The 27997-nt window shown below is 35.5% G+C and overlaps 2 protein-coding genes across 5 annotated transcripts; both read left to right on the forward strand.

Annotated features, from left to right (window-relative positions):
- The first annotated feature begins 896 nt into the window (after nucleotides 1-896).
- On the forward strand, nucleotides 897-10426 carry bbof1a (basal body orientation factor 1a). Its single transcript, XM_067393776.1, has 12 exons — nucleotides 897-943; nucleotides 1036-1288; nucleotides 1377-1442; nucleotides 1592-1735; nucleotides 1828-1908; nucleotides 2103-2173; nucleotides 2292-2436; nucleotides 4453-4805; nucleotides 4923-5063; nucleotides 5161-5265; nucleotides 9081-9149; nucleotides 10148-10426. Exons 1-12 carry the CDS (start codon nucleotides 906-908, stop codon nucleotides 10245-10247), a joined length of 1566 nt encoding a protein of 521 aa, XP_067249877.1. The 5' UTR covers nucleotides 897-905; the 3' UTR covers nucleotides 10248-10426.
- Nucleotides 10427-10996: 570 nt separating this feature from the next.
- Nucleotides 10997-27972, forward strand: mapk14a (mitogen-activated protein kinase 14a). 4 transcript variants are annotated; one of them, XM_067394957.1, is made up of 12 exons: nucleotides 10997-11409; nucleotides 15122-15251; nucleotides 16773-16831; nucleotides 19426-19537; nucleotides 19787-19816; nucleotides 20456-20503; nucleotides 20627-20741; nucleotides 21607-21678; nucleotides 22516-22595; nucleotides 25075-25153; nucleotides 26125-26298; nucleotides 26877-27972. In XM_067394957.1, the coding sequence occupies exons 1-12, from the start codon at nucleotides 11291-11293 to the stop codon at nucleotides 26942-26944; spliced, it is 1086 nt and encodes a 361-aa protein (XP_067251058.1). In that variant the 5' UTR covers nucleotides 10997-11290; the 3' UTR covers nucleotides 26945-27972. The 4 variants fall into 4 exon arrangements, with proteins under 4 accessions (XP_067251058.1, XP_067251059.1, XP_067251057.1 ...); XM_067394958.1 differs by lacking the exon at nucleotides 22516-22595 and adding an exon at nucleotides 24184-24263; XM_067394956.1 differs by having other exon boundaries at nucleotides 20456-20741.
- The last annotated feature ends 25 nt before the right edge of the window (nucleotides 27973-27997 follow it).

Raw genomic sequence — 27997 nt, forward strand, 5'->3', positions numbered from 1 at the left:
AGAGAGGAAATGTCATTGCTGGCTATGCAGGCCTCACTGAGCCATCGGATTTCAACTAAAATATCTTAATTTGTGTTCCGAAGATTAACGAAGGTGTGGAATGACATGAGGGTGAGTAATAAATGACAGAATTTTCATTTTTGGGTGAACTAACCCTTTAAAGTTTGAACTAATTGTTATATACTTGCAGTAGAATATTGTATATGACAATTTAGTTCAAACTTTGACCTGTGGAGGGCAGTAATACACTTAAGCCGGGCACACATTTAACGACTAGCTAAAACATTCTGTGGTTAACATACAGCGATTGTTTCCTGCGACTGAAGCAGATTTAAATACTTACACATGGAATTTGAACACCGACTGTAATCGCCGACTGAACGCAACTGGCTCTGACTGGACGCGTTTGAGCGCGATCAGTCAAAGTATCAATTTACATTCATAATCGGCCTTACAATCGTTAAGTGTGTGCGCGGCTTTAGCAGTGTCTACACTGCTGGAATTCAAATAAAGAAGAAGAGAGCTAGTTCAAGATAAGCATTTATGGTTAAAATGTATCAAATTTTAAAACTTTTTTTTTTAGAAAATGAGCAATGGTTTCTCTAGATAAGACCCTTATTTCTCGTCTGGGATCGCTGTAAACTGTAATTTTGACCTTGGAATCCTGGAATGTTTTCATCAAAAACCTTAATTTCCTTTTGACTGAAGAAAGAAAGACATGAACATCTTGGATGACACGGGAGTGAGTAAAATATCAGGAAATTTTAATTTGAAAGTGAACTAATCCTTTAATTTGTTCAACGCAGTGGCTCCGAAGGTGAGGTGACCGTTTCCATAGTAACGAATGTAAACAGAATATGAGCTAGTGCAGGTCCGGTGATCTGAGTCGTCTGAAGAGCCGAAAGATGCCGAAAAAGAAAGGAAGCAAGGGCAAGGGAAAAGGGTGAGAATGAACTAAGTCGATTCAAATGTTGTATTTCTCTTTATTTCTCTCATTTTATTTTTTCGCTATTTTTTTTTACACTTTCTTTACAGAAAAGGTAAGAAAGAAGGCAAGCATGAGTCTAAGGCAGACAGGGAGTCAGAGATCGAAAAGTTCAAATCAAACGCTGCTTTATGGGAGGCGAAGTTTAATATCACAGAAATTTCACGTGTTGAGTATATCGAAGCTACTCGCGCGCTTGCCAAAGCCAACGAGGAGCTCGCGAACCAGCAGTACAGAGCCAAGAAAGACACGGATGATATTATTGCTTTTCTGAAAAGGACAGATCGTGAAAAAACAGCAATGGTTAGTCTGCATTTATGTTACATCTCCATTATAAGGCTGAGGAACAAGAGCACAAGCTTATCCACCCACTATTTTTTGTTTCTATAAGACTGCTGCATTAGAAGAGCAACTGAAAAGAGAAAAAGCAAAAACTTCACAAGAGAGAGACCTTTTGGTAAGCACTGAGATACTAGTTATTTTCCAAACAAAGTAGGAGTAGGCCTATGTCAAGCTGCCTGTAACAAAATTGAATTTCAAAAGCAATGTTGTCATGCAAGACTTGAATTTTACCCCTCATTCTTTTTAATTGACTGGCTGTTGCAGGTTGATGAATACATGCAGAAGATTGATGCTTTAGAAGAGAGGTTTAAGCAGAGGTCAAGCGACTTCCAGAGGATGCAGGGCGAGCTCAAAACCATTAAGCATTTTCGAAAAATAAAGGCCAATCTGGAAGAAGACCTTATCAGTGTACTGCACAACACAAACTATGCAAGTTCACATAGAAACCAATGCAGAAAACTCCAGAAATATAATGTATTATGCATTTCTTGTGCTTCAAGATGAGAGAAAAAATTTATATCGCTGACCGTGCACACCAAGAGAGTCTGGCGAGAGCAGAGTACAAGTTCTACACAGCAAGGGTAAGAAAAAGATATTAAATTATTATGCATCCATCTATAAACAAGACAGTAGAGATAATGCATAGAAATATATTGCATAAATTGTAGCAAAGTTCATTTACCATCAGATTTTAAATTCTTTTGTTATAGATTTTTAGATTCTTGTGCCACTTAAATGCATGCTAGAATGGTCAGCAATGTCTTCTTCTATATAGATTCAACTTGAGAAGGAAGCAGAGCAAAAGATCACTCAGCTTGCAGAGCGAGCGCATCATGAAGCTATTGTGTGAGCGGCTATTCTTTCAGTTCCATCAATGAATCATTTACTCATTCCCTCATTCAAACCTGCAAATATGATTTGTGTTTTCTGGTGTATAATGGTGTTCAATTTTGGCTCCCAACAGGCAACTCGGTACAGCATCACATAGTGTGCTAAAGGAGAATGTACGATTAAATGAGGCACTGAATTATCATGTGAAAGAGGCGGAGGAACTGAAGAGGACGAATGTAGCCTTGACAGAGAAGAATGCTTCCCTTGCTCTCTTGAAGGTGCTAGTGCTAGCTGAAAATCAGTGATTTTAAGGCAAGACACCACATGTGAAAACACTGTAAACCCAAATAAGTTGGGCTTACTCAAAATATTTAAGGTAACCATTTACATCAAAAATTTTTCAGTGATGATGTTCCCAATTTTAAGTAAGCAGAACAGTCAAGTTTTGAGTTTGTAGTACTCATGCATGTTAATTGTTCCTAACTTGAAGTACTGAGTTAGCTAACTCATACATTTTGATAGCAATTAACAAAATATTTAGTTAATTAACCTTTTTATTTAAGTTAAGAAACTCAAAGTTTAAGATTTTTATTTTATACTCATACATTTTTATAGTTCTGAACTTGGAATATTCGAGTATACTGTAAAAAAAAAAAAAAAAATCCCCGTAAAATTTACGGTAAAAAAAACAGCAGATGTAGTTGCCAGTACTTTACCGTAAAAAATATTGTAGCAACATTTTAGGTTTTACGGGAAAGCACTATTTTACAGTTCAAAACTGTATAATTTAAATTATATTATATTGTAATAATTACGGTTCATAACTGTTTATTTTACACACCGTAAAAAAATTCCATTAAATTTATTTAATTAATTTTAAACATATTTCATTAACTGATATAATGCTAATTTACCAACCTATTGAAGTACTAATATCTGTTTTGTACCTTTGAAATACACTGACAACCACCAAACACAGTGATGATGAGAGTCACATGATAAATCAAAGTTCATCACAAGCAGCTTTTCCACAAGCTGAGAACAATACAAACCCTGTAAAAACCTGTAAAAATTATGGGAGGCACTTCCGGTTTGGGAAAGTTCCACTCAAAAAGACTGAAACAAATAATTTCAAATCATACGGTTGCACTACAAATAATCCTTATCCGTCAATTTGACTGAATGAGCTGTAAAATTTCTTTCATGTCTTGCATTTTCTCTTTCATGTTTTCATTCTATTTTCAGATCTCAGGAGAATAACGTAACCCTTGGTATTTTAACGTGACATGGTATCACCAGAATACCTATAGCTCTTTTCAGTCACTGTATTATTTTCTCCTGTTTTTCCCCCCTTTGTATTCCACTGTAAAATAAAATGACAACATAATCTGCACATTTGTGGTCTGCCCTCCCGAATTTTAAGATATATCCCATGAATTATTCACTGGAATGTACTAAGAATCTCTATTTTCTCCCCAAATCCTCACGTCTCTTTCCAGGTTTGTTATCACACGGATGCTAATCCCTATTAGCGGTGTTCACTGGAATGTTTATAACTGGTCTGTCAAAACGATGGAAATCACTTTGAAATATTATCACTCAATGTTCCAGTTAATGAATATTTATTCTATTCATTCATGGCCTGTTATAGTAATTTTTTAATGATTTTGCACTTTTTTAAATGTCCTTTTAATGGTTGAAGGGTGAGTAGAATAAATGTCATCTCATTGTTCCCAGTTTTTGAAAATACTTATGTTCATAGAGCAAACTTTTTGCTGATTGTTTACAGTTTAATGGAAGTAACTCCCATAATTTGCACAAAGCGTCATGGGGCATAGGAAAAGGGTGAATAGATAAGAATAAAACTGGAACGTTTGGTAAATGTAAGTGCTACTGAAGTGAAGATTTCTGGCTTGGTGCAGGATATGATTTTGAGAAAACGGCCTTTAAAGATATGTATTATAATTGAAACCTATGAACGCAGATAGATAAAGTTTAATAAATTAAACACTTAATTGTATATTTTAGATGTTTTCTTTCCTTTAGTCTGACAGAAGACATGTTATGGAAGCAAAATAGCCCAAAATCTCAAAATTGACCAGTGCATGAAAAAACAATGGTTTTACCTGTAGTGTCTTGCCTTAAGAGTATTTCATGAAAGCATAAGCTTAATAAAACCAAAGTACATTTTAACTAAGCTGGCTTGCAGAGATGTGCTCATGTTTGCCATTGTTTTCAGCACATTGCATATGTCCAGTGATGAATACTGACTCCCAAACTGATTGATTCTGCAGGAGACGAATGAACTGATGAGAAAGGAAGGCAATTCCCAGTTAAAGTCCCAACAAAATGAGATCTCCGAACTAAAGGCTAAATTGGTCACACTTGAGCAAGCTCTGGGCATCATGTCTGGGGAGTTTGAGCAGGAGAGAGAAGAGGTGGAACAGCGTGCCATGGTCAACACGCAGGACAACAGCACAGACCTTGAGAAGTTGGAAATGCTTCTAGCTGTTCGAGAGAAGGAGCTAGGCCGAGTGAAACAGCTGGCGCAAAGCATCATGGAGCAGCGCAAAGAACTTGAGCTTTTCTTTCACGAAGCTCTTGACCATGTGAGGAAGGAAATAAGAAAACAACAACAGCACTACAGGTTAGCATAAGTTGAACTAAATACTGCTCTGTAAAATATTTTTAATAGGGGATATTGAAGATTCAGCTTCACATTTGGAAGTGCTTCATGTATTTGAAGATGATCTTGTATGTATAGACAGGAGGCACTGAAGGCCTATCGCTGGAGAATGAATGAGGCACGGGCTGGAAGGTTGGAGTACCCTCGTATACGGACCTTCTCTAATGCCCCGAACAGCACCAATGATGTTCAGACTGACCTGGAAGAGGCTGACAAATGGTGTGAGAGTTTTTAGCACAGAATTTCTAATCACTCTTCAGGTGCATCTTTAATCATGATGATTGTGATGATGAAAATGCTCTGGTTTCATTTTTAGGAGCAACTTGAAAAGCTCCAGTGTGGATATTTCTGATCTAACATGGGAGCAGAAAGAGAGACTGCTCAACCTGCTTTTTGCTAAATTGAATGGACAAAAAATAAGGTAAACAGATTTATAATTATTGCAAATTATATTTAGTTATTATAATATGTAAGTGAGCATAGCAAAATAAAGTAAACTGTGACATATTGTACCCAAAAAATCTTCATACAGTGGACTACCAGTAAAATTGATAAAAATTTGGAACCAAAAATTATTCACACTTTGACCTGGCCATGTTTTGCTTAAATGTTATCTGACATAATTAAGATTAATTTCTTCCCACACAGTTTAACTCTGAGATCTTGCCATATTGTATTACCATTTTTTTAAACTATAGTGAATAAACTGTATTAATGAATGAAATGTTCAAGGTGTCTGAATAAATTTTGGTTTGACTGTATATATATATATATATATATATATATATATATATATATATATATATATATATATATATATATATATATATATATATATATATATATTACAATAAACACTGGATCTGTTATTGATTAGGTTGTTTTTTTGTAATGTTAATATACATGGAATTCAATATTGGATTTCGTTGCATTTCACAAGTCTGGTGCTCCTCATTTGGGAGTCACACTTGTGTTCAAAAGTGACCGGACAGCTGAAATGTAACCCTCAGCAAAACCAATGTAATACTTTTTTGTTCAATAATATTTTTTCTTTTTTTCTTTAGTATTTTGAGACAATTTTATGATACTTATTAATATTTATGCAATAATTGTGGTCCATTTTCCCCCATTAAAAAAATAATACAAAATTTTGTTTTCTTTTTGTTTTTTTCAATTATTTTTCAATTAATGCAGTATTTCTGATGAATATAGAGACTGGGCCTTTGAAAGGCAGATTATTATGGAATGCCAAGCCTGCCGAAATTAAAAATAAATAAATACATAAATAAATATACAAATAAAAATAAAAATAAATAATTATTTGTACGTTTATTTCCTTATTTATGTATATTTTTATCTTTTTTCCACATTTATTTATTTTTTCTTTTATTTATTTATACATTTATTCATTTCAAATGTTATTTATTTCCACTTTTTTTATTTATTTATTTCCATATTTGTTCATTTCCACACTTATTCATTTCTACATTGCTTTATTTCTAAATTTCTTTATTTTCACATTTATGTATTTCTACATTTCTTTGTCCGTAACTGCCCTACAGACATTTTAAAAATCCAGAACAGACGATGTTCTACGGCCATGTCCGGAATAAAGAGTAGCCTACCCATGTCACACAGTACAGTTAGGGTGATATTATATGACTTAACCCGTGATATTAATAAGATTTTGGCCATCCAAGTCATTCTTCCCACTATCAACAGGCTTGGCTGAGCTCGATTGCTATGTCTGAGGTAAACCACGCCCTCCTCATTACCGTACGGACAAAGAAATGTAGAAATGAATAAATGTATAAATAAATAAAAGAAAAAAATAAATGTGGAAAAAAATTGAAATATACATAAATAAGGAAATAAATGTATAAATAATAATAATAATAATTGTTATTATTTTACTTTTCTTTGTATATTTATTTATATATATATTTATTTTTAATTTTGGCAGGTTTGGCATTCCATAGATTAGCATCACCTGGGAAGAGCAAAGAAAGAAAATCATGTCATTCCATGGTGTAACCACTAGATGCCTGTATAGCTCCCTATGGAGAGGCTTGTGAATTCCCTATTACAGTTTTTTACAATCGTTAGGACACATTTCTCAATACTTAGGCCACTTTTTCAAAACTCTTCACACAGTTCTCCTAACCAACTTTCATCTTGGCACAGCTGTTAATTTCACATTCAAAATGCACTAAATCTACCAAAACACTTCATTCATGTCTCAAATCAACTCATTCTTCCAGAACACTAGCAAAGGTTTTCACCCAGCAAACACACTTTGTCAGTCATAAAATACTGACCTAAAAACACTAACATCAGGTATCATTATACAATGTTTTGTTTTGTAAAATTTCTTAACAAAACAAGAATAACACTGCAGTTTGTTACATGAACCTTGTTTACATAACAGTACAAAATGATTCCGAAGTTTTCCTCTTTGAATGGATGATAATGAAATTGAAAAACGAATGCTTGTGTAGGCGTTCAGTTTCATCTAATTGCTTTGATAGTATTTGATTTTTTAGATTCAGCATATATTTCATTACAATATTACTGTAGAAATGTAGCAAATTGCTGTCTTATTCAGTTTTGTATTATTTTATTGTTTTGAACATAAGTTTAACAGTTTTGAAAACAGTATGTAAGCATGTGCAAATTGGCCTGTACGTACAAAGAGTTTTGGCAGTTGTTGTGTCTGAATGAGAAAAGAATTCATGAAATTTGAGAGATGTAGTCATTGAATGCATTTTGTGCCAAAGCAATGATAACTGATCCTCAGTTTAGCCCACATAGACTTCTGTTGTGCTCACTGTGTGAAGAGTTTTGCAAAAGTGACCTAAGTATTGAGAAATGTGTCCTAGCGTCTGTAAAAAACTGTAAGTTTTAAGGCAAAATTAATTACTTTTAAGTTGTAGATTTGGATGTATATTTAGAAATTCTTAAATACTACTTTTTGTCTTTTTTATTTTTTTTTTATTTTACCCTCTTATTTCAGTCTTCTGACTCACTTTTGATGTATGGTTATAGCCCTACCAATTCATTTGTGTGTATAATTGTGTGTGTGTGTGTGTGTGTGTGTGAGTGTGTTTTGCAACATTGATATTTTTGAGTTTCACCCCTTCATTGCTGTGCACTTTTTTGCATTGTGGCTGATTTGTAGATTGTACGCCCATTCATTTCCTATGGTGGTAATTTTTGACTGCGAAGACCACAAGTGTGACTATTTTTTCTAACTACTTAGCCTTTTTGAATCATGCCCTCAATTTTTTTTTGTTTGCTCACATACCAATTGCCATAAAAGTCACCATGTTTCATACCATTCTGATGAAGCTAAGATTTTGTTAAAATTCAAAACGTAAAATTTTATGTTATTTTATATTATACCTGAGGGGTATAATGTGTGTGCACGTTTTTGTGACATATCAGGACACAAATTTGTATAATGACATGGGTATGACATAGGTATTACAAGGAGAGGGTGACTTATGAGGACATTTCCCCATGTGCCCATTTTTCAAAAGGCTTATAAATCATACAGAATGAGTTTTTGTGAGAAAGTAAAAATGTGCACAGTTTCCTGTGATGGATAGGTTTAGGTGTAGGGCGATAATACGGTTTGTACAGTATAAAAACCATTACGCCTATGGAATGTCCCCACAATTCACGAAAACAAACCAGAGGGGTTATATTATACCAGAGGGGTATAATGTGTGTGTGTGTGTGTGTGTGTGTGTGTGTGTGTGTGTGTGTGCATGTGCATCTGTGTGAGTGGGTGTGTCTATAGCACACTCTTGATGTTTTAGAGTGTCATCCCTTTACTGCTGTGTACTGTTTTTTCAGCATTGTGGCCAATTTGTAGATTGTACAATTCAGAGAATTTTTGTGTTTTTGTCGATTTCCCATTCATTTCCTATGGTTCGTCATTTGTGACCGAAGACCACAAGTGTGACTATTTAAGTAAGACCACTTAGCCTGCTCGAATCATGGCCTCAATTATTAGTTTCATTCCATTTCGATGAATCTGTGATTTTTAAAAATTCAAAACAGAACATTTTTCAGTCAAAAGTGAACAAAGAGCGGTTCAGGGTCCCAAATGCTCATTTCATGATCAACAGTGTCCTGGGTTATGTAGCAACAGACAACACAGTGCTAAATGGCTTTCATGGTTCTCTATTACAATTAAAAATATTTTTCTTGTTTTTCTTTATCCCCTGACAGGAAACCAGCCCATTCTTCAGCTCTATCAACATCTTCCTCAGAGAAGATCCAGGTTAGCAGTGATGCAGGGTAAGGGTCCAGCACTGTGATTGATAACTGTTTGTGCATGTGTGTATGTGTGTTTGGAATAATTATACTGCTATTTTGTTGTCTTTTAAAGGATTAGTTCACTTCAGAATTAAAATTTCCTGGTAATTTACTCACCCCCATGTCATCCGAGATGTTTATGTCTTTCTCTCTTCAGATGAAAAGAAATTAAGGTTTTTGAGGAAAACATTCCAGGATTTTTCTCCATATAGTGGACTTCACTGGGGTACAACAGATTGAAGGTCCAAACTTCAGTTTCAGTGCAGCTTCAAAGGGTTCTACACGATCCCAGCCGAGGAATAAGGGTCTTATCTAGTGAAACGATCAGTCATTTTCAAAAAATAAAAAATAAAAATTTAACTACAAATGCTCATCTTGCACTAGCTCTGTAATGCGCCACGCGTTACGTAATAACGTTAGAAAGTTCACGTGTGACATAGGCGGAAGTACCGTGGTAGGGCGAAAAACTCCATCTCATTTTCTCCTTCAACTTCAAAATCGTCCAACATCGTTGTTTTACCTTTTTTTTGTAAAGGCCGTTTGACTTAGTCTTTGCACGTTAGCTTTGTCACGCATGACCTTTCCAACATGATTACGTAATCTGTGCCACATCCTAGAGCAGTGCAAGATGAGCATTTGTGGTTAAAAAGTATATCATTTTTTTATATTTTTTTTAGAAAATGACTGATAGTTTTGATAGATAAGACCCTTATTCCTCAGCTAGAATCGTGTAGAGCCCTTTGAAGCTGCATTGAAACTGCAATTTGGACCTTCAATCTGTTGTCCCCCACTATATGGAGAAAAATCCTGGAATATTTCCCTCAAAAACCTTAATTTCTTTTCGAATGAAGAAAGAAAGACATAAACATCTTGGATGACATGGGGGTGAGTAAATTATCAGGAAATTTTAATTCTGAAGTGAACTAATCCTTTAAGATGTTCTTATTTAAAATTAAAGTCTAACAATGTTTCCTTCACAGGTTTACCGACGAGAAACATAGCCTGACCTTTATAAGCCAGATGCCAATGGCAAATATAACCTCTGAACCCTGTGTTCTACCAGCCCTCAAGGGCACCTGACTGTATACCTTTTTATATATATGTACAGCATTATATTAAAATATTTCCATTAAAAAATACAGGATAATTGTCAACACTCTGAAGTCTTCAAGTCTTGGTCTGTCCCAAGCTTCAGACTCTCTTCCATGGGTGACAAGTATTTCAGTGTAATGAAATTCCCTGTAGTAAAATCTCCATAAAATCACATCCATCTTAGATTTAAAGGCCCAATTAAACACACACACACCTTCAGACAAAACATATTCTCTCACTTCTCTAACCACTGATTTATTTTGTTATTGTTCTATTAGGTTCAGTCTGCAGTGTTAATTTATGGTCTTTTTTTCTCTGCTCATTACTGCAGTCTGTAACTATATTGTTTATATCTATCTCATTTCTATGTAATTAATTTTCTTGTTTTTCTTTATGTCCTTGTAAAGTTACCTCGAGTGAGTTAAAGATATAAATAAAATGTAGAATGTTTCAATCTAAAATAAATAAATAAATAAATAAAATTATTACATAAAAAAATATTGTGGTCTGTATTTGATGATGTCTTGTTATGTACGTATGTTCTCTCATGTTACTGTGCGCTGTAAAGTTCAAACCACCTAAAAATATCGTATTCAGATATTTGCATTAAACTTTACCATGTCTCTTTTAGTTTATCGTGCTCTGCATTGTAGTATGCTAGATCTACAACCTCATGTGTACGTGTGAATGTTTTGCAGGGGGCGCGCTTGTGAACTGAGTTCGCTTTTTTACTGCGACTTTCATTTGTAGCAGCAGGGAGAGACGTAGACGGGATAGTGCTCGAGATCAGCGTGACCCGGAACCGAGCAACTTCCGAACAGTCACATTCCAAGAATATCTGGAGCCGCTGGCATGAATTGAACACACTGGGACGGTTCGTTCTTGAGTATTCGCGTGCACGAGCGACTTTATCGGTCGGTTACTTTACATTTTTGATTGTTGCAAGAAAACTCAACCGCCTTGAATCACAGGCAGGCAAGGCAGGGAAAGCAGAAGTCTCTCAAGTCGCCTCGGGTGCTCGTTCTGCAGGCATGTCGCAGAAAGAAAGACCCACTTTCTATCGACAGGAGGTCAACAAGACGATGTGGGAAGTCCCTGTGCGATATCAGAACTTGTCTCCTGTCGGCTCTGGTGCATATGGAACTGTTTGGTAAATATGTATCTGCTGTTTCTATGGCGGAACGCTGTGTCCCATTCATTCTTACGGGCCCGTACAGCATTGCACTGCGTTAGCAAACTTGCTAATAAGACTAAAGTCCGTGGTTTGTTGCGCAAGAGGGATTTCTAGTCACAAAAAAAACGAGTTTAAAGTGCTTGTAGTGTTGCAAAGTGTTTTAACGTGTGTGGTTACGCTTTATAAACATTTTCAAGTCTCGTACGTTGCAAATGCCACCTCGCGTGCACGCATGCATGCCACTTCAGTTTCAAAGTGAAGCTTTGCGGTGGATGGGCAACGTGATGCACAATGAGGTAACACGTTAAAATTGTTGCAAGTCGAAGAGATGAACGCGATAAACCTGAATAGTTGTTTATCTTGCAAATTGTGGTCGTTGTTTATGATACAGACCCACACTGTCCTTAATTCGCCCTATTTAGTGGTGTAGGGTGGTCTTAATGAGGACATCTGGTGGGGTTTGTCCTGAATGAGGTCACCCCACAGATGATGCACCATGACTGTGTCTGAAACCCAAGGGAGCTGCCGGTTTTGACCACCTTGTAGGTAACTCGATAGGTTTTGGAACGCACCGATGAGTCAGAGCTGCGTGTAATTTCACGACTGTTGTCAGTGATTCATGGCACTTAATTTTCTCGTTTGCTTGTAGTAACACCCAGGATGAGATGAAGAAAAACACATAGGGTTTGTCGGATGTTATTATCTTAATCTCGTGATTGATTTCTATAGATTGCTCGGTTTTAGTTGCGATGAGGAAGTTTATTGGTGGTTCTGTGCTGTTTCCTGACACTCAGTTATGATTCACTTAAAGGCGCGTTCAGTAATTTGTACTAACAAAGCATTATAGATAAAAATAAATGCATCAACCAAACAGACTTTTCCAGTCCAGTCCAGTCTGAATATGTTGCTTTATTCTACGTAGAGCAAAGGGCGCCGCGGTGTTGACATCACATGATTAACATGACACGCAATTGATTGCAGAACGACAAGAAAATAAACAACACAAAATATGCATAAACAGCTTTGGCCTCAGTATAAAGTCTAAAACGTATTATTATTGGGATTATTGGATGCATGAGAGTGAGCTTAACATAAACAAAAACCTACTGGGTGCACCTTTAAAGGGATAGTTCACCCCAAAATGAAGTTGTTCTAAACCTGTTTGAATTTCTTTCTTGTGCTGAACACAAAAGAAGATATTTTGACGAATGCAGGTAACCATGCAGTTTCTGGTCCCCATTGACTTCCATTATGTGTGTGTGTGTATTTTATATAATATATATATATATATATGGAAGTCAATGGAGACCAGCAACTGTTTGGTCACCCAGCCACATTCTTCAAAATATCTTCCTTTATGTTCAACAGAAGAAATAACTTCATGCAGGTTCAGAACAACTTGAGGGTGAGTAAATAATAACAGTTTTCATTTTTAGGTGAATTATCATCCCTTTAAGGCTAAACTTTGTTATTTCTGCAGCACTAGTGCCACCAAGTGGAATTAAACTAAATTTTCAAACAGGTTTTCCCAAACATACTATTAAAGGTTCCCCTAGAATCAAAAATTGAATTTATCTTGGCATAGTTAAATAACAAGAGTTCAGTACATGGAAAAGATGTACATTGAGTTTCAAACCCCATTGCTTCCTCATTCTTCTATAAATCTCATTTGTTTAAAAGACTTCCGGAAAACACGCAGATCTCAACAGTTACGTAACAGTCGGGATCATTAATATGTATGACCCCAATATTTGCATATATGCCAGCCCATGTTCAAGGCATTAGACAAGGAAAGGCAGTATTAACGTCTGGATCTGTGCACAGACAAGATAAGCCAGCAAGAACAACAGTGAAAAATGGCAGATGGAGCAATAATAACTGACATGATCCATGATATCATGATATTTTTAGTGATATTTGTAAATTGTCTTTCTAAATGTTTCATTAGCATGTTGTTAATGTACCGTTAAATGTGGAATGTGGTTAAGGTTACCATTGTTTCTTGCTGTATTCACGGAGACAAGAGCTGTCGCTATTTTCATTTTTAAACATGTGCAGTCTGTATAATGCATAAACACAACTTCATTCTTTATAAATCTCTCCCACAGTGTAGCATTAGCCGTTAGCCACAGAGCATAGCCTCAAACTCATACAGACTCAAACGTAAACATCAAAATAAATACTTTACTCACATAATTCGAAGCATGCATACAGCATGCATGACGAACATCTTGTAAAGATCCATTTGAGGGTTACATTAGCTGTGTGAACTTTGTAAATGCACGGTAATATAGTCGAGAGCTCGTGTGGCAGGGAGCACGCGATTTAAAGGGGCGGCGCGCTGCTAAATTCAGTGTATAGTTAATGATGCCCCAAAATAGGCAGTTAATTAAAAAAAATCTATGGGGTATTTTGAGCTGAAACTTCACAGACACATTCATGAGACACCTTAGACTTATATTACATCTTGTGAAAAAGCATTCTTGGGCACCTTTAATTGATTGGGCCATTGTTAGAGACAATGTTGTGGTGTCAGGTGCTCAAACAAACATTGTAGTGTTTTGAAACCGACACGCTGTTTTTAGGGAAATGAGCCTACAAATGGTTTACTTGTTGTATTTGCATATTAATGTGGAATTAGAGAAAGTATTTTTACTTTGCAAAAATTGCATTTTTCGTCTTTAAAAAATTGTTGTGATCAGAAATTATGATTGGTGTTTTTCTGAGGAAATGTGATCTTGTTTTATCCAATCATATTTGTGCACATCTAAAGAGTTCTTTTGGTTTCTTTCTTAAACTAAAAACAAGTGTTACCTCACTTTTTAATGTTTGCAAATGATTTTCAGAAAGGTCTGTGTCTCTTAAGCAGACAGGTGTTTGAAGGCCAGGCTCATTTTCTAAATTACTCCTCCTCAGGGTAGACAGGTTGTTTATGCACCAAAGTGACTGTTAGAAATTGCAATGCTAGGCAACCGTGATATCTAGATTATGTTTCATGGGCCCCCTTATTGTGTCTGTGTAATTGAATATCTGATGAACAGATTGCACTGGGTTTGAAGTGCCAGGCTCATCTCTCAGCCTGTTTAGTGTATTTGAAAAAGCAGAGCACTGAGATTTTCTTTTATCAGTTCAGGGGCCAGTTGCATAAACTTAGTCACTATATTAAGACTGTGTCTTAAGAACTAGTTTGACCAACTTGCAGTTAACCAAGGGGTAATCAATGTTATTTTTCCAATTTCAATTACACCAGTCTACCTTTTTATGTAACAGACTTTAAAAAATTAGGACCGGTAGCAGGTCTCAGGTCAAGTTATACAATATCCTATGTGTATTAAACGGTAATATCATTACCTTCACTGTTAGTTTTACTACATATGCATGTGGTGGTCAATGTCTGTCAAATGATTATGTTTGTCCTTGCAAAGGTACTTTATGATTGGTTGCAGTAGCTACGTTTTACCCTTTAGTTCCGTCTGTAAACATCGCTGGTTACTTAAACGAGGAAGTGAGAATCTGGACAGCTTTTGTTCCAGTCTGAATTGTATGGCAAGTTAATTCATTGCCCTCATATGCTGCTGACTCTTTCTTCCAACCGTCTTAACTTTGGTCCTGTTGTAGCATGTTGGCGTTTCAGTTGTGCAACAAAGTGTGACGGCATGCTTGAGTCATGTCCTTCTGTTTGTTTCAGCTCTGCATATGATGAAAAGTCAGGATTGAAGGTCGCCGTGAAGAAGCTGTCGAGACCGTTTCAGTCCATCATCCATGCCAAGCGGACCTACAGGGAATTGCGGCTACTCAAGCATATGAAACATGAGAATGTGAGTTTGGATCCCTGGTATTGTCAAACTGACAAGGCCGATATGCAGAGTAGCGGTTGGTAATCGTAATTGTTAAAGGCTTAGTTCATCCAAATATTTCAAATTTTGTCATTTACTCACCAACATTTTGTTCCAAACCTTTTGTTCCAAAAGTTTTCCTCTCTTCCATGGAGCACAAAAGAAATATATTGCAGACTTATTACAGATTTCATAAGGAGTAGGGCTTCACGATGAATCAATGAAATATCGCAATATCGATTCAAACCCCCACCAGTAGGTGGACTGTTAAAAAATGGATTTGTCATTGAATCATTCAAGAGTTTCATTCAAAAATACAGAATCATCCAGTAATGAAACAAATGAAGTCTTTATGAGTGAGCCTTTGATTGGATTCATTGAAGGGATTCATTAAAAAATGCAGATTCATTAATAAGTAATTAAACAAGTGAAGTCTTAATGACTGAGTCTTTGACTCATTATTTTAAACTTTTTTTAAAATTAATTCAAATTCATAAAATATTTTAAATAGACTGTAGCAATTAACATTTTGTCAGAACCTGTAGTACAGTGGTTCTACACATTTTTTTTCAGCATGAGGGTCCCCCTTGAGTAGGGTGCATCCCTTTGTGCCGCACCCCATTGGTGCAACTGCAGCAAATTTAGGCCTGTGACAGTGGCAGTTTTTTACCACCACAGTGGTAAAGGGCCAACCGGTTGATCAACAGATCTGTGCATTTGGTCTTAAAGTGACAGCAGCCTAATATAACTGCTGCCAACTGTCATTAATGTTAATCTTTATTCTTAATAAGAATAAATGTATATTTAATTTACACTGTAAAGACCATGCATTTTTTTTTTAAACACATTTGATTACTCTAAAAATTTATGTAGTATTTCTAGTGCTTGACATTTTTAAGGTCTATATACTTTGTGTCTTTGTTCTATTTTAGTTTGTTTCCCTATATGCTTGCAATTAGTTTCTTTGTTCTTATATAGAATAACTGACTGTTTACTTGTCTTCAGTAAGTTTGAGAGGTTTATTTGTTGGCAACAATAATTATGAAATTTCAATTGTATCAAAACATTTGATAAAATAACCTTATTGAAGACAAAAATAATTATATTGTGATTATTATTATCGTGAAATAAAATGACTCGTATCATGATATTTTGGTCATATCACCCCCCACCCCTATTCTGGAACATTGTTTTTTTTTTCTCAGTGTATCCTTGAAAACACCATAAAAATTCCAGCAGTCCTCGTCTGCTATAAGATATAGTCTTTATTCTGTCAGAATCAAACGGGTATTAAAACCATGGTAATTCCTCATAATTACTCACTTTTCTTATTATCCTAATTGAATTTGGGGTAATCTGTCTGACAGGAAATTCTAGAACTTATGCTGTGGTAATTCTAGATTTCCCTGTAAGGTTATGCAATAAAATCTTACTGTAATACAGTACATGTACGTGCAGTCCTAAATGATCCTGATTTGTATTCTTTGCACTTTGTGCTTGTAGGTGATCGGCCTGCTGGATGTTTTCACACCTGCCACCTCCCTGGAGGAGTTTAATGATGTGTGAGTCAGAGAATTACTTCCTCTAAGATGTTATTCACTGGTTTGATTAAAATACAGCTAGGCAGGCAATATGAAGTGGCTACAGCATGTCAAAAATAGAATGTGTCCTCCAAATGAAGGTGTAAAATGGCACTGCATCAAATGTTTCCTGTATAAACAACTGTTGATTATAATTAGATAGGGCTGCAACGATTAAAGGGATAGTTCACCCAAAAATGAAAATTTTCATTTTAAATGTTTATCTGCTTACCCCCAGCGCATCCAAGATGTAGGTGTCTTTGTTTCTTCAGTAGAAACACAAATGTTGATTTTTAACTCCAACCGCTGCCGTCTGTCAGTGGTATAATGCAAGTCAGCAGGAATTTGAACTATAAGAGTAAACAAAACACGACAGACAAATCCAAATTAAACCCTGCGGCTCGTGACGACACATTGATGTCCTAAGACAAGAAACGATCGGTTTGTGCGAGAAACCGAACAGTATTTATATCATTTTTTTACCTCTAATACACCTCTATGTCCAATGGCATTCATAACTCGATTCGTTTGGTCTGATCCCGCTCTGATCAGACATCACTGCCGCTGTCAGAGCGCGATCAGACCAAACGAATCGAGTGATGAATGCAGTTGGACATAGTGGTGTATTAGAGGTAAAAAATGATATAAATACTGTTCGGTTTCTCGCACAAACCGATCGTTTCGTGTCTTAGGAGATCAATGTGTCGTCACGAGCTGCAGGGTTTAATTTGGACTTGTCTAAGCAAGTTTTATTTACTCTTATTGTAGAAGTTCCCATCCACTTGCATTATTTGACTGACAGACGGCAACGGTTGGAGTTAAAAATCATCATTTGTGTTCTAGTGAAGAAACAAAGTCACCTACATCTTGGATGCGCTGGGGGTAAGCAGATAAACATCAAATTTTAATTTTTGGGTGAACTATCCCTTTAATCGCGATTAATCGTTTGCAGAATAAAAGTCTGTGTTTACGTAATGTATATATGTGTGTGTTCTGTGTATAATAATTATGTATATATAAATACACACACATACAGGTATAAAGTTTAGAAATGTATGCATGTATTATAAATATATATATTTTATATTACATATAAACATAAATATTTTATGTATAAATATAAAAATTTTCTTAAATATATACATGAATGTGTGTGTATTTATATATACATAATTATTATACACAGAACACACACATACATTACGTAAAAACAGACTTTTATTTTGCAAACGATTAATCGCGATTAATCGTTGCAGCCCTATAATTAGAGCAAATTTTTATTATTATTATTATTAGCCATGACACATTCTTTGATTATAATAAAGCCATAATACTCCTATGTGTTTACTCCTAATATCTCGTACACTAAACAGAATAATGCATTATTTATGTTGTGGCCTTTGTTAGGTAATTATAAGCATGTTTTCAGGCTCTCATGGTTTTATGGAGCTTTGGGTTTCCACAGAGACAGCTTTTTGTGCTGCCTGGCTCCAGCCTAACAGCCGTGGGTTAGTGGGGAATGCAGAGGATACAGCCAGGTTGTAAAAGCAGATGCTGCTGTGACTTAACATCAATTCTGCTGCCAAAAATAGACCTGACGCACACTGATAGGTGACGGGCATCCACACTTCTTCCACTACTGAACCTATCTGTGGCAACTTAACTTGAGAGCTCCAGGCTCTTCCAATAAATATAGATGTTCTTCTTTGACGGTGTTTAAATGCATGTGTTTTTGTCGTCTAAATCAGTGTGCTTCAGTTTTTCATTGCCTGTGCATGTCAAAGCGATGTATATTTGTTTATTGTCTCTAATCTGTGTTTTTTCCCTCTAAATCTTTGTGGGGGTGGAATGTATTTGTTGATTTATCTCTAATGCTGAGCATGTCTATTGGGTGGAGGGTGTTTCTGGGATTAAGAATGGCTTATTTTAAGCTCTGCCATGTGTTGTATCGCAGTGGCTCTGTTTGACCTCTAGCTCCACCCTCTTGCTTAGAGTCAGTGCTTATGTAGACTCTGCTGTGGGTTATCGTGTGGTGTTTGTAGGTGGGATAGTTCACCCAACAAAAAAAATCTGTCATCATTTACTCACCCCCAAATTGTACCGAACCTGTATGAATTTCTTTGTTCTGCTGAACACAAAGGAATATATTTTGAAGAATGTTTGTAACCAAACAGTTGTGGGACACCATTGACTTCCATAGTATGGAAAAATAATTAAAGTTATTTGATTGTATCATCACAACCCTAGTTTATATATTCCCTGCAGTTTCCTGTTTCCTCTCTCACTGTCCAACAGTAAACATTAAAATATGTGCAAACAGCTACCCCACAGGAAAACTGATCCAGTGGCACGTATTGAAGTTGATGGTAGTTAGTTGTTCAGCTCCATGACTAAAATTTATGTTAAGATATTGCTTCATTTTGGAGGCACAGACTTCCCTCAAAGCAAAACAAGATGAGCACATTTTTTTAAAAGAGAACTAAATGTTCCCTACATTTCACTTTGTGCAGTCGCTCTTAACACCAGGTTAAACATTTGGCAGGAGAATAACATTCTTCTTGTGTTCTGATTGGCAGGTACCTGGTGACTCATCTTATGGGAGCTGACCTGAATAATATTGTGAAGTGTCAGAAGCTGACCGATGATCATGTTCAGTTCCTTATTTACCAGATCCTGCGAGGGCTTAAGGTAAAACTGCACTTTTCAGTCTCGTAATGAATACAAACAGGGATCTCAGATCTTAAAGCTGATGTAAATTAAATAAAAATAATGAACTGAAAAGTATGTTGTGCAGGACTATGTTGAAATAGTAGTATCTAAACAATATCTAGACATTTATTTGACTTAATTAAGTGTGTATTTTAGTGTAAGCCTCATAGCTGGAATTTGATTATCTCACATAACTCTTTTTCTCTATTTTTCTTTTAATTTTACCAGTACATCCATTCGGCTGACATAATTCACAGGGTAAGTGTTCACTCAGGTATATGAGAAATGGCTTGCAGGCTTTTTTTCCCTCAAAGAATTCAGTGTGTGTTGCCCCATAGAGCCAATTCTCCCTGGCATCATTATGTTACATGCTCAGGCCTGCTTTTGTGTAAAGACTAAAACTAGAAATTGCTAGAAATGAGTTCAGTCTTAAAGGGTTAGTCTTTGTTTTTTTCAGCTTGATATCTGTGGACAGCATCTTTTCCATGTTGTTGATTACCAGAAAATAATTATGACTCATTCTTACTTTAGAAATAAAGAATTTAAAAAAATGTTTGCGATTACAAGCCTGGCAGGAAATTGTGCAGTTACATTGGTAATCTGTAAGTTTATTTACTTGTCCTAAATAGAAAGATTTTCACTTCTTTACAGCTTAAATAACTTTAGTTTTTAAAAGTATTCAAGTTTATGAAATCATATTGCTTCAATAAAAATAGGCATTTTTCATTTGTTTGTTTGAACTGAGTGACAAGTTGAAATTTATGTCTGTAATAATTGAAATGCAAAAAGATGTCATATCTTTACATTTAATTAATAAATAGCTGCAAATATTCCTTTAAAATGGTTGTTGAATGGTATAAAGAGACAGTAAAGTAATATTCACTCATCGTTTACCAGGACTTGAAACCCAGTAATCTGGCAGTAAATGAAGACTGTGAACTTAAGGTGAGTCTGTCATATTATTTTCATAGTCATGAAAATGTGGTTACTCATACTTTAATTGTTATTAAGTGTATTGTTTCTCCCATCTCTCTTTTATTTTATTTTATTATTTTTTTTGCATCTCAGATCCTTGACTTTGGTCTGGCTCGACACACAGATGATGAGATGACGGGATATGTGGCCACACGGTGGTACCGCGCCCCAGAGATCATGCTCAACTGGATGCACTACAACATGACAGGTAACACGGCTACACCCACATCTGATACAATACAAATCAACGTTTTGAAAAAAAGAAGGCTCAACAAGGCTGCGTTCATTTGATCAAAATACAGTAAAATTGTAATGTTGTAAAATATTAAAATTTAAAATGGTTTTCTATTTTAATATATTTTTATATATTTTATAAAATTATGCTGAATTTTCAGCATCATTACTCCAGTTTTCAGTGTCACATGATCCTTCAGAAATCATTAAAATATGCTGATTTTTATACTCAAGAAACATTTATTGTTATTATCAATGTTACAAACAGTTGCTTAATATCTTTGTGGAAACCGTGCTACATTTTTTTTTTTTCTGGATTATTTGATTAATTGAATCTTGAAAAGAACATTTATTAAAAATGTCTTTACTGCCGTTTTTGATCAGTTTAATGCATTCTTCACTCTTAAAAATAAAGTTTCTTTATTGGCACTGACATTAGCATTAACATCCATAAAACCTTTCCATTGCACAAATGGTTTTTTTATAGTGGAAAAAAGGTTCTTTAGATTTTTAAAATGTATTTCATCCTAAGAATATGGTACTGCTTCATCACTGCAAAAACACCCTTTTGGAATCTTTAACTTTTAAAAGTGTTGCTGAATAAATCTATTAACTTCACCCAAAAAAAAAAAAATGCTAGCCAGACAGATCTTGATGTCTTACGCCGGGTTTGCTGAAATGTCTTTTGAGGATTGTGGCAGTTGAACAATGCAATATTTTTTTTTTTTTTTTTTTTTTCAGCAATCTGTGACAAGGTAGCTGGGTCAGGACTCAGGACACAATAGTGGGAACGTGCTTGCTGCCTCTCCACTAATGTTGTTTTCTTGATTTCTTTTCAGTGGACATTTGGTCAGTGGGTTGCATCATGGCTGAGCTGTTGACGGGCAGGACTCTGTTCCCTGGCACAGATCGTATCCTTTTCCTCTCGTTTCCCCTCGGTGACCTGCAGAACACTCTGTGTAAATTGCATCATGGCTCCAAGCCAGGAACATCCATAATTTAGTTTTTTTTTAAGAGCTTATTTTGCTACCATGCTGATTTAAATGTATACAAATTTTGGATACATGTTTTTAAACGCCACATTAGAATCTATTTTCTCTTTCTCCCTCTCTCTCGTTCTCTATTTTCCTGTCCTTGCAGTGTGAATGTTTGCTATGGCAGAAGCTGGCAGATCTGTCTGCCTCTCATGTCTTACACTGACCTTTTGTCCCTTTCGCTTAAGCTCTGTTTGCAAGCTGTGCCCCAAGACGCAACAGTGATTTGAAGGATATATGATCCATCATTATGAGAACGCAATAAACTCCCTGCAGGAAATGACATGCCTTTCTCTTTCTCGCTCTCTTTTCTCATTTTTTATTTCTAATTACAAAAATTGTCCACATTTCAGCACTTTCAGCATGTTGTCCCCCCTGGCTTTGCATATTTGACACTCTGTATCTTGAACGGCTGCCACTCTTAATGCATCTGGCTCCACACCCCGTGGAACAGAAATACTTGCCAAATATTTCCCCCCTCTTTCAGGCAGAGCACACCTGTGCGGCTACTTCTGACATGCTTTTGCTGGGCAAGCTGAAAATATATTCAACCTGTGCTATTTTTACTAGCTTGCTCGTCTTACCTCAGAAGTGAACCAAAGCTTCTTTGCTTTCCTGTTCTTTAAGTACACATGAAACCGAAATGAGCATTTCTTGCTTTGTGGTGTGTTCCTTGCTGAGCCACCCTAGTTTTCCTTCATCTTGTTTTACTAGACATCGATCAGTTGAAGCTTATTATGCTTCTGGTTGGAACTCCAGGACCTGAGCTGTTAATGAAAATATCATCGGAGTCTGTGAGTTTGATATATTTAGGGAGAGTGCACTTGCTAAAAACACCTGTGTGTGTTGATTTTCAAAGTGGAAAATCCATTTTAATCTAGCAGCTGTGTTTTGAAACAGCTTTTTATCTGGTCCATGCTGGACATACACTACCATTCAAAAATTTGAGATCGGTATTTTTTTGAACGTCTCTGTAACACTTTACAAAAAGGTTCATTGGTTAACATTAGTTAACTACATTAGTTAACATGAACTAATAGCGAACTGCTCTTGTACAGCGCTTATTAATCTTAGTAAATGTTGAAATTAACATTAACAAATACATTTTTAAAATCAAGAGTTGTATCTGTTAACACTAGTTAATGCACTGTGAAATAACATGAATGAACTATGAACAGCTGTATTTTTATTAACTAACGTCATCAAAGATTAAATACCGTAACTAACAAATGTTTTGCTCATGGTTAGTTAATACATTAACTAATGTTAACAAATGAACCCTGTTGTACAGTGTTACCAAAGTCCCTTATGCTCACCAAGGCTGCATTTGTTTGATCAAATTACAGCAATTTTGTGTTTGAAAAGTATTACAATTTAAAACGACTGTTTTCTATTGCAATATATTGTAATATATTTTAAAATCTAATTAATTCCTTTGGAAAAGTTGAATTTTTAGCAGCTGTTACTCCAGTCTTCAGTGTTTCAAGATCCTTCAGAAATCATTCTATATTCTATATTCAATATGCTGATTTGGTGAAATATTTCTTATTTTCACAGTTAAAATATTGTGCTGCTTAATATTTTTGTGGAAACCATAATACATTTTGGACTCTTTGAATAGCAAGTTTAAAAGAACAGTATTTATTTGAAATGGTAGTATTGTTTGTATTTTTACTGTCGCTTGTGGTCAGTTTAATGAATCCTTGCTGAACAAAAGTACTAATGCCTTTTAAAAAAAAAAAAAAACAAAAAAAAAACACCAAACCTGACCAATTTTTAAACCGTAGTGTAAGCTGGTCTTTAACTGGTGCAAGCTGGTACACCATCTTAGACCAGCTACAACAACTAGTTACCAGATGTTCATACTATCTTGAAGTGATCAAGCTAGTTTTTGGAACATGGTGGTTGATTGACCAGCTAATGATCTGCTTGGACCAGTCTAAACTGGATATTCTAACAGGGAATGTGTGTTGAGTGTGGTTGTTTGACGTTGCTAATTTAAAAAAAAAAGTGCATTTTTCCAGTGCTCTCATTGCCTTCACTTTTAGATGAAAGACTGATTTGAGGTTCTGTTTGGGACTGAATCTTGACATCTAAACTGAAATTAACAGGCCTGATTTTTGTCTTCCAGATCTGCTGATGGCAGCTGTATTTCTGAACAGATTCTAATACACTTATCAAGCTATCAAGCTCTCTTGCTATCCAGTGCATGATGTTCTTCTCTGCTGTATATGAATGCAATCTGCATGCCAAACTTTTCCTCTCTCTTTCTTTTTATCCTGTCCTTTAGAGAGAACCACAATATAGTGTCCAGTTAATTTTTGATAGATATGCATTACACTAAATTTGTGGACCGTGATCTCCTTGACCTGGCCTTCAAAGATATAAACCAGCTTCAACAGATAATGCGACTTACAGGAACTCCACCTGCCTCTCTAATAAGCAGGATGCCTAGCCATGAGGTGAGCTCACTGTGGCCCAGCCCCTTGTTTGCGGAATAGAATACCCATCATGCCCCTCACTTTGGAAGTATGGACATTTAGAAGAACTAAAAAAGTTTGTAACGTATAATAAAGCGATATCACATGTTTAAGAGTGATGTTGCTTGGCCCAGGTAAACACGGTCGTCATGTGTTATGTAATCACTCCACTCCAGTTCTACTCTGGGTTGTGTGTTTCCTTCTCCCCACTCACTGGTGAGAGAAACCCTGGTCCGAGTGTTCCTGAAGCGAGAGAGAATACCGTTTCTCTGACTTCCAAAAAACTCTTCTACTTACAGCACACATACTGTTCCTAAACATTGGAAACGCAGACAAACACAGTGATTCAAACAGCAAAACATCCCACTGCTGCTGGACTAAATTCGGGGACCAGAACAAAGTGTTGTACATTAGAAGATTTTCATTTTATATGGAGAATTTAAGGAAAAGTAATAGTGAAGTAAAGTAATAGATTACACCCAACAGAGTTCCTTTCACTTTCTCTTCCGGTGACTGCTTGCCGCTAAACCATGATGCAGTTATTCACTGATCTATGCGAGCTGAAATCACCAGCACAGACCTCTCTGCCTTCTGAAGCTTTTTGTTTGCTGCATTATTCAAATGGCACTGCATACTTACTAACAGCACAATGTTGTGATTCACAGGGTTAGCAATGTATGTGCAAAACACAAGCGGTTGTCATGGGAACCAAGTCAAGAATTACTAACATTATTATAATAAACATTATTTTATTACCTCTGACTGCTCACGGCTCACCTGTTTCTTTCCACAGGCTCGTACTTACATCAACTCGCTTCCTCAGATGGCCAAGAGGAATTTTGCTGATGTGTTTATCGGGGCTAATCCACTAGGTAAAACACTTAAATGATTTGTGCGTACCCTACTGTTCAAAAGTTTGTGGTGGTTAAGATTTTTTTCATTTTTAATCTTCTTTTATGCTCACCAAGGATGCATTTATTTGATCAACATGATAAAAAGAGTAATATTATAATGTCTTTTATTCCTGTGATGGCAAATCTGAATTTTCAGCAGCCATTACTTCAGTCAGTTTTGCCAATTTAGTGATTTTTGTCTCTAGATTTAGCTACTTCCCTACGCCGTTTGAGACTTTGAGCCTAGCGACAAATCTAGCAACTTCTTGAACAAATCTTATCTAGATTCTGATACTCGCCCACTGATCTAACTCGCCATTGACGTCATCTAGCGACTTGTTTTAGCTACTTTTTAATTGAAAGCTGTTGGCAACACTGAATCCAGTCCTTAGTGTCACATGATCCTTCAGAAATCATTTTAATATGCTGATTTGGTGCACAAGAAACCTTTATGTTAAAAATTTTTTTTTCATATTTTTGTAGAAATCCTTATTTATTTTATTTTTATATAAGTGATACTTTGAATAGAAAGTTGAACAAAAGAATAGTGTTTATTTGAAATGGAAATCTTTTCTAAATGAAGGCGATATAAACCTGTCACACTGTAATCACCCAGCTTTTGTTACATTTAGATTTTGTAAATTGTGCAACATTTTAAGTCTTCACTATCACGTTTGATCAGTTTAATGCATCCTTGCTGAATAAAAGTATTAATTTCTTTCAAAAACAAAACTTATTGGGCTCAAACGTTTAAATTGTAGTGTTTGTGAAATTGCAGTTTATTTTGTATATTTTATTGTAAAGTACACATTGTTTAGAAATAAACAAGGCAATAAAATATTTTCCTGTTCTTTTGTTGATCTTTGTAGGTGGACAATTTGAACAAATGTAGGTAAAATATGCTGGCAATATTTAATTTTGATCAAGTATTTAATTCTTTGTATATTTAGCTGTGGACCTTCTAGAGAAGATGCTAGTTTTGGACACAGATAAGCGCATCACCGCAGCGGAGGCTCTGGCGCATCCGTACTTTGCCCAGTACCATGACCCAGATGATGAACCTGAGGCTGAACCTTTCGACCAGAGTTTTGAGAGCCAAGAGCTTGATATTGAAGAGTGGAAACGTGAGTCATGTGAAGAGTTTTTGGCATTTATGTGGAAAATGCTAGTTAGTTCAAGTTAAAAATGCTTTAAGCAATTTTTGCATTTTTGCTCACTTGCTCCACTGAGTTAGACTCGCCTAAGACATTTAGGCGACCCTGTACTAGTCTTATATATGTACTATTATATTATTACACTATATTTATATCTATGTACTATTACTTATTTTTAATTAGCTTTTAATTTTCTATCGTCGGTTTTCATTTTTAGTTATTTTGTTCTGTTTTTGTCATTATTTTTGTTATTGGTTTTCTTTTTAAAATATTAATATTTTGTTTTATTCTTATTTTAGTTGCAGTTTCAATTCAGTTTTAGTTTTTATTAATTTCCTGTTCGGAATTTTAGTGCTTCAACTTTTTGTCCATCCATATTTTAATTAAGAAAAATGTTTTGGTTTTAGTTATCAAACATAACCCTGCCCTGAACATGTAAAAGGGGCCACGTTGGTTCAGTTTTGATAAAGACATTTTTTTTAGGATGAGCTAGATTTAATGTATGTTGCAGTCACATCTTTATTTGTATGTCTTCTGTTCCGGCACAGGTCAAACATATGAGGAGGTGATCAGTTTTGAGCCACCAGTCTTTGACGGAGATGAAATGGAATCTTGACATTTTCTTTTGGATGGAAATCAAACCAACTGTACTACTTATACAGTAATGCTGTAATTTTGCAGTATTGTGATCAGCCAGTCAGTAGGATGTTTGACTTTTCTTTTCTTTTTTTAAAAAAAAATTAATAAATACATAAAAAATGTCTGCTGGGCCAAACAGAAGGAATAGATGCCATAGAAGATCAGTGAATCTCTCCAAAAGTATTGAGTCTGATAATAAGAATATCAACCACTTATTTTTTTAACAGTTTGCTCTGGTCAGTTTTATGATGTTCATGTATGACATTAATGCAAGGCCATTTGTAAATGTAATATCTCCCTGAAATTTCTTAGTATTTAGGTGTGCTATTATAATGTTCTTTCTGTGTACAATGTATCACATTTGCAGTATATTAAGTTTTTTTAAATGTTCAGAAAACATTGTTTAAACCGTGAAAAACAGTGTAATCATTTAGTTTCTGTTAATATGTATTTTCCCCCAATCAAATAATGAGCGTTGTATTTAATGATTACAGTACAATCTTTATTAATCAGTTTGAAAAAGATGGGATTTGTTGGAGTCTCTTTGGGTAGAGCTAGAAAGGAAAATGTAAATTGTTGCAGTGGGTATTAGTGATAAGTTCAGGCTATTTGTAAATATAAGTTTCAAAAAGCTTTTCTATTCTGTAGCTGTTTTATTTCAGATTTTTCACATCTTTTGTGTATGTTTCCTGAAAGAGTAAGTGTGTGTGTGTGTGTGTGTGTGTGTGTGTGTGTGTGTGTGTGTGTGTGTGATGTTGCTGATGTTGCTACTGTGAATTGTATGCGATCTGAAAATATGATTTTTGTCTCCAGTAGCTGTTTTTTTTTTTTTAAATTGCTGTTAATTGAATTTACGAATATGAAAGTAGAATAAGATATTTATATTCTGTTGAGGTGGTATTTATGAACCTGAAAAGCTGCAACTGTCTTCTTTAGTACCTGACATAAACATGGAATCAAACACACCATTGTTTACTTTAAATAAAGGCCGGTATTTTTAAGAAACTTCTGCTTCCTTGTTTTGATTTGT

This window comes from Chanodichthys erythropterus, chromosome 9, assembly GCF_024489055.1.
Source record: "Chanodichthys erythropterus isolate Z2021 chromosome 9, ASM2448905v1, whole genome shotgun sequence".
In the NCBI taxonomy this organism is placed as follows: Eukaryota; Metazoa; Chordata; class Actinopteri; order Cypriniformes; family Xenocyprididae; genus Chanodichthys; species Chanodichthys erythropterus.

Bases quoted from the DNA above. Each gene is read 5' to 3' on its own strand.
- mapk14a (XM_067394956.1), top strand. From the start codon at position 11,291: ATGTCGCAGAAAGAAAGACCCACTTTCTATCGACAGGAGGTCAACAAG. The intron at 15,252-16,772 runs GTGAGTTTGGAT...TTGTGCTTGTAG, and splicing joins AGCATATGAAACATGAGAAT to GTGATCGGCCTGCTGGATGT. The intron at 19,538-19,786 runs GTAAAACTGCAC...TAATTTTACCAG, and splicing joins AGATCCTGCGAGGGCTTAAG to TACATCCATTCGGCTGACAT.
- bbof1a (XM_067393776.1), top strand. From the start codon at position 906: ATGCCGAAAAAGAAAGGAAGCAAGGGCAAGGGAAAAGG. The intron at 1,443-1,591 runs GTAAGCACTGAG...TGGCTGTTGCAG, and splicing joins CACAAGAGAGAGACCTTTTG to GTTGATGAATACATGCAGAA. The intron at 5,266-9,080 runs GTAAACAGATTT...ATCCCCTGACAG, and splicing joins TTGAATGGACAAAAAATAAG to GAAACCAGCCCATTCTTCAG.